This window comes from Sinocyclocheilus anshuiensis, unplaced genomic scaffold (genome assembly GCF_001515605.1).
Source record: "Sinocyclocheilus anshuiensis isolate Anshui unplaced genomic scaffold, SAMN03320099.WGS_v1.1 scaffold732, whole genome shotgun sequence".
NCBI lineage: Eukaryota > Metazoa > Chordata > Actinopteri > Cypriniformes > Cyprinidae > Sinocyclocheilus > Sinocyclocheilus anshuiensis.
Genome location: NW_015554133.1, coordinates 663,657 through 675,251, shown reverse-complemented (window position 1 = coordinate 675,251; position 11,595 = coordinate 663,657). Strand labels below are relative to the sequence as shown.

The window sequence follows — 11,595 nt, the reverse complement described above, 5'->3', positions numbered from 1 at the left end:
GTGTGTGTGTGTGTTTGTGTGTGTGTGTGTGTGTGTGTGTGTGTGTGTGTGTGTGTGTGTGTGTGTTTGCTAGAAGAGTGAAGTGTATAATGCTGAATATATGTACACACTCATGGACAACCATGACATCCCTATTCCTACATAATGCACCTCACCTGAACAAAAAGGTATTTTGAAGAATGCTGGTAACCAAACAGCTGACGGTAGCCATTGACTTCCATTTTATGGAACAAAATACAATGGAAGTCAATGGTTACCATCAGCTGTTTGGTTACCAGCATTCTTCAAAATATCTAAAAAGAAACTCATACAGGTTTGGAACAACTTGAGGGTAAGTAAATTATGTCAATTTTCATTTTTGAGTGAATTTTCCTATTAATGCATCTAAAAATCAATAAATAAACACTACATTTACAATCTTTACACTTTACACGGCATCTGAACTTCTGTTTCTCCTCAGTGCTGATGCTCCAGGACAGATATTACATTCCAAAAGCAATGTTGGATCACATTCCAAACCACCATATTTTCCCTTATTCAAATCAATGATACTAGTCATGCTCATTTGAATGTTTAGATAGTGTGTGTGTGTTATTGTCCTGGAGAAGAGCTCAGCATTCAGATCACTGTCTGCAGCTCATCCAGACTGTCCTGCTGAACTACACTGCTATGGAAACCTCGCAGGCTAATAACAGATCCATTGCAGATGAGCGAGAGAGAGAGACATAAAGAGAGAGAGACAGGAAGGGCTTGGTTCTCTGTGTTGTGTTGTACCTCCTTGAAAAATAGTTGTTGTCATAGCACTAATATCATGATGCCTAACAACATTTAGGCCTAACCTAGTCAACCATACAACCATCTTGACAGGTTTCATCCAATTCATATGACCAAAAAACACACCAAACTGGACACACTTGCACAGTCACTTCCAAAGGGAAAGCCTGTGGTTTGATAGCAGTGTACAGAACTGCTAAACCAAACCAAATTCAAAAATACTACACCTACCTGTAATCAATGACACACCGTACAGTACACACACACACACATACACTTGCAAACACAGGAAGTGTAAAAAGTGTGAGATAATAAAACAGGTTAGATTTTAGTTCTCAGTTTATTTACTACCGTTATAAGATCCTACTCGTTCATCTACTTGCGTTAGTGCGCACACTCAATTGTCATTGGCCAATGAGTTAACTAAAAAGTTTTTAAGGATCTATCTATATGGGTTTTAATTTATAAACAAATAATGCAGAACAATTAGTTCAACCCAGTAGCAGCTTTGACTGGGGAAGGCCAAATAAACGAAAGGAAAAGAGGAAAGGACAGGGAGCCTGTTGATATAAAGACTTATGCGTACTTTATTAAAAAATTAGTTTTTTTGTGATTAACTTCCAAGACATTCAAGCCAATCAAAGCAACCAAACTTGACAACACAACATCCACTCTTCAAGATTAGATACTACTGTTTAAAAGCTTGGGGTTTTAAAAATGTCCTAATGTTTCTGAAAGGAGTCTCTTATGCTCACCATGGCTGCATGTATTTGATTAAAAAACTGTAATATTGTCAAAAAAATATTACAATTTAAAAATTAAAAAGTACAGTTTGAATTTAAAAACTTTTTATTTTTAAAATTCAAAATTGTTCTAAACTGAATAGTGAAAGAAAAGCAGCCAACGGGTGTAAAATCATCCTCAAGTATCTCATGAAGATGGTTAAATAAATGTCCAGAGTTGGAATCTAGACAAATAATCTAAAATGAAACTCAAATAGAGATTTAATTTGTTTAAAATTTTTACTCACTACAAAATACCTAAAATGTTATTTGTGTTATTAACAGTTTCATTATGCTTTACTATTGTTTTAAAATGTGGAAAATAGTCATATTTACATTACATTTACATTTACATTTAGTCATTTAGCAGACGCTTTTATCCAAAGCGACTTACAAATGAGGACAATAGAAGCAATCAAAACTGGCAAAAGATCAACAATATGTAAGTGCAAATGACAAGTCTCGGTTAGCCTATAATGCAATACACGTAGCAAGGTATTTTATATATATATATTCAGCTAGGGAAAGATTCTTCACGTCAGTATATATGCATTTTTATATTTGTCTGTTTAATATAAAGGCAGAATTAGCTTGTAATGCTCGACACACTGTACAATCCTGAACCCAAAATTATAAAAAATGATCACATGATCAGGCTATAACATGTTTAATCCAATCTTAACCTTACAACCCTTACAAAGTACTGTGGCATTCCAGGAATACCATGGTAGGCATACAATGATGAAAACCATGCAACATACCATGGTACATTTTGGTACTTTCTTACAGGTGAATTCCCCTCAACATCAAACAGACTCTGTGTGTGTGTGTGTGTGTGTGTGTGTGTGTGTGTGTTTCACTGCAGGGTGTGAAGCAGAGGCTGGACATCATCAGAGCAGCTCTCCTGAGCGCCTGTGGGCAGCTGTAATGTGATCTGTATGAGTGTGTTTATGAGGAAGGAAGTGCCGTGGAGGAGGTCACTCTGAACAATGCGGCTCTAACGCTGGCAGAGACAAATCATGGAGAAATCATCTCCACCTCTTGCCCAATTCACTCCCACAATTACCAACAGCACCACGCAGACAATAGAGTCATAACACATCGCTCTTCAGATGTCATAAACACATGCTGTTTGGACAAACAGCAGGAGTTCATCAATGTCAGACAGTTGGACAACAGTTCAGTTTACATGAACACTGTAGTTCAACCAGAAATACTGCCTTGCAGCTAACAGAGAACGTTCAAAGAATTTTGGCTAACATTAGAACAAAAACATTCGTTTTGAATGTTCAGATTACAAAGCAAAACATTATTTGAACATATTTTTTATTTCAGCTAACGTCGTCAGGAACCTGACGTCCTCAGGTTTCTGCGTGTTTTTGTGTTGATGATGTCATAAACCAGGTGTGTGTTGGGGGAGTGATGCGTGTTGATTTATTATTGGTTCGAGGGTGAGGCCAAACTTGGGTGATTTTCATGCTAGTTTATGATGACAGCATATATTTGATGTGCCAACTCAAAACTCATGTTACACAGAGTTCATTTCAGGCTGCTATTTTTTTTTATCAGATCTGCTTATTAAATGAGGCTTATATTTCAGACTGTATAAACTGGTGGTGACTGTCGGTGGTAAACATAACACTTCAAGTAACTGTTTGCTTTTGTTTTTCAGAGCCACTAAGTGCCTATTAATGCCCAACTGAACAAAGTCCATGATTAGCGAAACCATACAAAATCTAGCCAGATGACTATCACACTCTAATCTGTGGATCTGTAATACACAGGCATGTGCACATTAACCCTTGAAATACAGCAGTGTTTTACTGACCAATGCTAGTTGTGTTTAAAGTCAGCATCACTAGTCTTACAGAGTACAACAGTCAGGTTCCAGAAGTCAAATCCCATTCATTTATAATGATTACAAGATAGACCTACTTGGAGCTGCAAGGTTGTTAATCGATGATATGTTTTTGTTGAAACCATTGGTCTGCATTATTTAGGCTTGTTTTTTAAACAATTGTGTATCACAATGGAATTTCATGGTGAAAAAATACATTATCAATGATTCAGCAAAGAAATCTCCACCAATCGCTGCAAACAAATCACAGCAAAAGAGTTCCCCAGCGCCCACCCACTTAAATTAAAGCACTGCAAATTACACACACACACACACACACACGTATGTATGTGTATGCATTTATTTATAATGAACTTCTTTTTCTTCTATTTTTATATTTCTCCATATTTGATTATGTCTTTGCAATGCTTCATTTCCCTCATTAAAGCCAATAAGACTAATTAGGAAAATGAATGGGAAAAATACTTTTGGATGGGCACTAGCTGTGTTTCCATTACAGATTTGCACAAAACTTTAGCGATATTTTATAAATGTTGATAAAAAAAAAAAGTACTGCATTTCCATTAACCGATGTTATGCAACGTTATTTTTTCCTTTCCCCATGGATTTTGGTAGGGTTAGGCCTACGTATATCGCAGCCACTGCGCTAGCCATTATATTTAATTGAAGGAGGCGTATGCGTGTGTCTTTACAGAAGCAGCGTGGAGAGCCGCTTCTGAAGCATGCCGTGTGGCGTGGCTGGTATACACAAGCATTGATTAGATCAGCTCCGACGGCTGTGTCAAAGCCATAACTTGCCGCAGATGTGTGCAGTGTAAATTGTCTAAGCATTAATGGCAAGGAAAGCCCTTATACTTGAGAGGGGCCACGTATGAAGTGTTTCTTGGAGGTTATAGTACATTGAAGAATGATCATGACTTTTTCGTATGCCATGTGACCTGAAAATGCGAAAAAACAAAAACATTTCCATTGCAGTTTTGCGAAATCTTGCTTTTTGAATTGGCTGAAAAACCACCTCATGCAAGCATAACATTTTTTTTTTGCGATATATGGGTGTTTCTGCGAAATTGAAGCGTTTCCATTAGCCATATTTTCAATTCGCAATTTCAATTTGTGCAACTCTATTGATAATACGCAGAACTAGTTTTGAACAAACCCTTGAAGTATTGAACTTTGGCTTTCTTGCATTCTTAGTGCTATGGACATAAACGATACCTCAAGACACTTTTTTTTTTGCATTGTTACTTTTCTAAGCAATAATACTTGATGTTTATCTGGTGGTTGATAAAGGGTAAAATGGGCATAGACTGACATTGTAAAAGGAAGCTGAGCCATATGTAAAGACTAGATTATTTTATTCTTTTGACTTGAGCCTTTAAGTCAAAAGCAATCTATTCAGTAGCAACCTAGCAATCACCCACAATAACTGAGTTTTGCACAAGCACACACATTTTCTTCAGAAAATGTAAAAATCCTCTTTTGTGTTTCATGTATGACACACAAAAGTAATTATATCTACTTGAAGAGTAGTGAAGGATTTCACAATCTTGTTTTTGAAATTCATCCCATAGTCCGGAGTGGGTTCATAGATGAACACCTGATTCAAGAAGAAATGCAAATTGCATGTGACCATACTTACAGTTTACACGCCTAAACACATATCTGTGGGTCTCCCTCGACCCCAATGCACAATCCATTTGTGTTCAGAGGCCTGTCAGAGCACAAACCATACAAACGTGACACAATCTATCCATTATTCTACAAACACAGAGTCGCATTTCATTATATTTACATGTATAATGCAGGAATGCAAGTGTGTGTGAGCTCACTGAAGTTACACACACATTCTTGGCCCACCATATGCTTCATTGAGAGTTCATTCTGACAGTTCTGATCCTCAGATTCAGACCTCACAGCCAGAGCATTCTGGGATTGAACTCTCACAGGCTGTGTTCAGAATGGAAGAATGGAAGCATACTTCTTACTGTGCAGTGTACACTGTATACTGCCATATATTTTAAATAGTATGTGAATCAGAAAGTTATTATTGTTGAACAATAAACCTTTCAAATATGATAATTATTGAAAATTGGATATTACTTCTGGTTCTTTCATCTCTCTGGAAATGGAAAGTCAAGTTGAGACCAATGCATTGTGGGATACAATATTTCAAACATACTTTCATGGCATTTCGTAACTATTTTACATTTTGGCTAAAATAGTAATTCATATTAATTTGTACAGTCTCATACATGTTTAAATACAATCTGCTTACGCCCCACTGATGGTTAGATTTAGGTAGTGGACATTCATGCTTAGAAAAACCATACATTTCCGAAAACAAATTCAAACGAAATGGCCACTTCATTAAATAATTACATTTTCTTCAGATTTCCAAGCCCTTGCTGGATCAGGTTGATATTTCACTCACTGTGCTCTACTGTATACATCAATTTTTGGCAAATGTTATTCCATGTTTACAGAAACTGTACATTCTTTGCACAGTATGCATACTGCATAAACAGTAGGTACAGTAGTATGCTAGTATGCTATTCGGCACACAGCTTTAAACAGCTTGTGGTTTTATACAACAAAACCTGAGTTTCAAATGACTCATTCACACAAGTCTGGACTCAAATCACTTCCTTTTGAAAAACGTCCAAAGGGAACACCTGAAATGTGCAAGAATGCCGAGTAATTAAGTAGTCATTTATTAATTAAGGCTTTTATCCAAAGCGACTTACAGCACAGGGTCAGTCCCGTGAGGTTAAGAGTCTTACTCAAGGGCATACAGGTGACAGTTCATGGCTCAGCCCTTGTGGGATTTAAACCAAACGCCTTTAATTACAATCCAGATCATTCACCACTAAATCACACTGTTTGGATTGTGAGGGAGAGATGTTCACTCAAACAGTCTTCCAGAAATACACTGCCTCTCTAGTACAGAAATAATAAATCACACCAAGGCGACTATGTGCGTTTCTGACTCTCTTTCCCTGTCAACAAATTGGATGAAGTCCATTTCTGTCAGGGCCACTAACATCAAAGATGACTGACAATTAGCATAAAGTTTGGATTGACAGTATGGTTCTGTTCTGGGCAAGAACTCCCTGTGCATCCATGCAGCCTAGCATGGATGAGAGCAGGGAGAGCAGCAATAAACCCCCTGGGGTAACAGAACAGAACCAACATAAATGTATTGTATATATATATCAAAGTAGAATCAGAAGGCCGAATCCTGACTGAACAAGAGGAGGAGCTGGGGATGTAGGAGGGTCGTTTGCTATTGAGCAATGCAAAAGCTGGTGATAATACTGAAGGATCTTATATATGGGTGCTGTGATAGATGTCACATCCCTATAGGTAGACGTGGATCAGCTGAGAGTCAACTAAGCTTGACTAACGTGACCTGCCAGAACTGACACTACGCTTGATTTCTGTATCCAAACAATGGGCAAGGAAAGTTGGATCCATCATTCAGGACAACATTACACACACAACAAAGCACATATTGCTTCTTCCTACAAAAATACTTGTGTAGTCTATGAACTGTCCATTAATTCAGTGGTTCCCAACCCTGGTCCTGGAGGCACCCCAACACTGCACGTTTTGCATGTCTCCTTTCTCTGACACACCAATTTCAAGTCTTGAAGTCTCTACTAATGAGCTGATGAGCTGATGACCTGAATCAGGTGTGTTTGATTAAGGAGACATGCAAAACGTGCAGTGTTGGGGTGCCTCCAGGACCAGGGTTGGGAACCATGGCATTAATTAATACGAAAAAATGTATAATATTAGGCTAAACAATCAACCACCTGAAGCCTGATTTGACTCTGAGACTATTTATCTACATTAGGTCTGAGGGATGTGACACAAAAATGACATAAAACCAACAAGTTACAATAGCATACAGATGAATCAACCTTTACCTGATTTTTATACAAAGTTTCACTTGGTCAGTGTCTTGCAGTAAACTGAGGTTAAGCATCTTACCTCGAGCTCGCCTATGACTGAGGTTCGAACCCGCAACCTGCAGTAATACGTTCTAATTCTTAACCGCTACACCACATCACAAACGGGCATAATTTACTCACCACTAAAACCGACGTCCTGACCGCCTCCGACACGCTCTGCCGCAGCTCCGCCGCCGTGCCCGGTTTACGGAGCCCCCGGGTGAACTTACGCGTCTCCACATGGCTCGGGACTGACATGTCTAGCTACAAACTTTCATTAATTTCCAGTAGACGTGTAAATAAATCAATTAAAAACATTCAAAGTCTGTTTTCTCCGCTGTCCCGACTACCTTTGCGAGCGCCTGTGATATAAAAATCCTTCCTAAAAGCCCTTCCGCTTGTCCCGCCGTTAACTCTCATGTTCAGATGAACGCGATGGATGCTTTAGTCCATGTTTCCAGTGCTTTAAAGTCTCCAGAAAGTGTTGGCGGTCTAAATGAAACGCTTTCCCGTGCTGTCATGGTCTCATGTCAGTGTGTTTGTGGGAGGTTTAATCCCGTCGCGTCTCTACTCCCTCCCCGTCCAGATAGCGACTTTACGAGCTCTACTACGACCAAGTCTTACTGCTTAATATTCATGAGCAAAGCCGAAATCCACCAGTAGCCACGGGAAGGTTCCAAGAAACTTATTCATTATTCATGAACCGGCCTTCACGCAACGTGCGGGTAATTCTATTCATATTAATGAGCTAAGAGTTCGCCATAGTAGGAATCGTTAATTCGCGACTGGTATTTAATTAAATACATATAGCCTACATACTACAAAGTACATGATTTACGTAATTTCACAAGTCAAATGACTTTCAGAAATGTAACCGTATTTATGGTTTCACTATCTCTTATCAAAGGAGCATCAGTCTGTGGTGTGTTCTGAGGGGCCAGCAGTAATATAATGGGGTAAATCTCCGCGGGAGGGCCATACCTGTGTGTGAAATCTCATTAGAGCTCCGCTTTAACCGCTACAAGAGAATGTAAGGAAATCCTCTCTAGTAAGAGCAGCAGGTGGCAAGTGTAAACAGGACGCACTGAAGTGTGACTACCTTAATTCTAACTACCCTCAAACTACCTAATTTATTTATTTATTTGATCCTTTTATAAATATCTTACCTTTTTAGAAGAAAAAAAAATAATGGATTGTTTCTGAATTCAAATTCACTATAAACAGGCTGCTGAGTGGTTTGCTAATGGTGTTAAAAACATCTCTCAAATATCAATCAATCAATATTTTAATTTGATATGTTTTATTTCTGTATAATTTTTTATATTTTTAATGTAATAGAGCCTAGATAGAATACAAAAAGAATAGAGAAGCTAGTGTTTTTTAATTATATAATAAATAAAATAGAAAACAGATAGAATAGAAAAAGAATAGAGCAAGCTATTGTTAGAGGCCTTTTTTTTTGCTTTTTGTTTTTTGTTAATTGTATAATAAATAAAAAGAAAACAAATTGCCTATATAGAATACAAAAAGAATAGAGAAGCTAGTGTTTAAAAAAAAAAAAACAAGCAGTTAGTAAATGAATAGAGTGCAAGTCTAAAAGGGGCAAGTTTTCTTTTTCTTTTTTTTAAAGAATAGAATTAGAATAGAGAGTGCTAGAGTTAGAGGGTCAAATAAAGATGGAAGAAATGTGACATTCAAAACATTATTCTTGATTATTATTATTCTTATTAAGCTATTTAGATATTTTTTTTAAATACAGTCGTTCCTTCGTTAGTTCATTCATTCATTCATTTTCTAAACTCCAAAAAGTCTTTCTGCTACTCTGGCGGCAGAAATGATTCCCTCTCACTTCCATGATAACCAAACAGAATCACCCATATACACTGAAATATCATATATTATTGTATTTTATTGCATATATGTGTATAGGCCTGTATATAATAAAATGTTTAACTCTTGATTTTCTATTGGTTAATGGCCTCACACTGGTGATGTAGTATCGCCCTCTGCTGACCAGTGCAATGCAGAAAGACCACAGAAGTCAGCCGCTTTCTGGAATGAGGTTTTATTGCTTTCATTTCCAATAAACTCTCTCTCTTTGTCTTTTTCCATTCATTTTAGTAATGTTTGGGCCGTATGAAACTAAAACATCACGTCTTTCTGCACATTTTAAAGCTTGACCTCTTCTGTGGACTAAACTAACCTGTAATATGCAGTTGTGGTTTATACGGTGCTGCCTATGGGTGAATGTTTCTTAGTTTGGTGAAAATTATTTTTCTAAAATGACAGTGAGGGGCGTCAATCTTCTTACAACCTTGAATAACAAAATATCCTTTCTTCATTACCAAATGTTACATGCTGACGGAAATAAACGTAGTGTAAAATACCTTTTGTGTGTCATGCTCTTAATGGCACTTGAACTCTATAAATATAAGTTTTGGTTGACGAATGTTGACAAAATGTACTTGTGTATTTTATAACTTACCTTTAAATCCCAAATTTGCAATGCTTTTACATTACATTTCAGTCCAAAATGTTAACAAACAGAATGATTTTGGCACATTGGCTTCTGGCACCCAACATGGTTTCAGCCGATAGAAACAAAGTCTAACACATAGAAGCCTGTACTATAAAAACCATGGCACTGAAATGGATCTGCCTCCTTTTAAAGGCAACAAGTGACACTTACGGCTTACACTTACAATTAAATATCATTTACAAAATGAGATTCTGTAAAAGCCCATGTTTCATGTTTTTTTACACTAGAGGACAAAACACAAACATTAAAAAGCACCTGTGTGTTTATGGGGAATGCCATGAGGTTAAAGGGGAATTCCACCTCTCTTCATCTCTGAGCCTTTATTAACACTTTTCCTTTTAGTTTCTCAAGATAAAGACTTTAGTGTCAACACATGCTATAAATAGACCTTATAATAAACCTCAGTTAACCTTATGTCCTATTCACACCCAACACTAACACGTCCTGTGAACACACAGTACCACCGTTCAATATTTGAGGCCATTTTATGAAACACAATGCAGTTTTTGTGAACAATCTCACTAAGGATTTGTAAGCACCTTTTATCCGAAATCTCACCAGCAGCACCTGTCCTTAAGGGCACAATGGTGATCTCTGTACTTCTCCAGGTGTGTGAAATCTATTATCATTTGCTGTTTTACTCTCTTATTTTCTCCTTTAAAATAAAACTTTAATGTCACTGATGCCGTTTAAGCACCTTACATATTCTTTCTGTTTCTTACAAGTAATTCAGCAAAAATACAAATAATTTTGCCCGAGGCTAATATTTGAACTGAAGAGCGTCTATTAAAAGGCTCAGAAGTGAAATGGCGACATTCCCCTTTAATGTCATACTATGAAACAATGCTATTAAAAAAAAGTCAGTCACTAAAAAAAAGTGACGTTGTCATAAAAGCACACACACACACGGAGATGGTTGCTCCCTATATGCCTGCATGGGTCTATGTTTTTTTCTGTCCAGGTCAGATGGCAGTTTCAGTAGGGTTCAGCCTGGTTCACATGGCAGGTTCAGTCCGGTTCGGTCCGGTTCAGATAGCGGGTTCTGCTGGCAGAGACTGTAGCACTTCTGATCACCGTCATCCATCTACACAGACATCAAAATTTTACTATACATCAACACTTTATAACATTAAGACCCGGTTTCACAGACGGGGCTCAGCTTAAGCCAGGACTAGGCCATAGTTCAATTAGGATTTTAAAGGGGTGGGGTGATATGATGTTGCTAAAAAGAACATTATTTTGTGTATTTGGTGTAATGTAATGTGTTTATGTTAAGGTTAAAAAAAAAACGAGACAAAAACATTAAAACCCATTATAAACGAGGCATTCGTTGCATCCAGTGGGGACATAATTACGGATTATAATGACTTATACTGTCTTTTTACACGTTGCATCGCGCCGCGTAAACATAAAACCATGTCTGCATTTGTGATCGGAGAAATGACAAACAACAAGTGCTACTCTACACTGCTCAAAACTCGCGTTTGAATCGTCAGTGGCAAACCCTTTAAACATAAAAACGTACTTACAGTCTGTGAGTCAGAAGCGCCGGCATTGTAGGCTACTCTCCCAGGATCAGGAAACAGTCCTCCATAAAATGTGCTGCACACATCTGAATATTTGGGTTGAACTGTTCTGGAACAGTGTTGTAAATACAACTTAACCACTGATTTCTAATCGTGTCCTCTT

General features: G+C 37.6%; 2 protein-coding genes across 5 annotated transcripts in view; both read right to left on the bottom strand.

Moving 5' to 3' along the window:
* Positions 1-7,953, bottom strand: part of LOC107670328 (dedicator of cytokinesis protein 9-like) — a 92,905-nt gene extending 84,952 nt beyond the window's left edge. For all 4 annotated transcript variants that reach the window (XM_016462900.1, XM_016462902.1, XM_016462901.1 and 1 more), the window contains exon 1: positions 7,509-7,953. In XM_016462900.1, the coding sequence (XP_016318386.1) occupies positions 7,509-7,625 (117 nt within the window). In that variant the 5' untranslated portion in view covers positions 7,626-7,953. The remainder of the gene's footprint in view (positions 1-7,508) is intronic.
* Positions 7,954-10,639: 2,686 nt separating this feature from the next.
* The window catches only part of LOC107670305 (FERM, RhoGEF and pleckstrin domain-containing protein 1-like), a 47,628-nt gene continuing 46,672 nt past the window's right edge, over positions 10,640-11,595 (bottom strand). Inside the window, exon 29 of the mRNA XM_016462871.1 lies at positions 10,640-10,990. Within this exon, the coding sequence (XP_016318357.1) occupies positions 10,915-10,990 (76 nt within the window). The 3' untranslated portion in view covers positions 10,640-10,914. The remainder of the gene's footprint in view (positions 10,991-11,595) is intronic.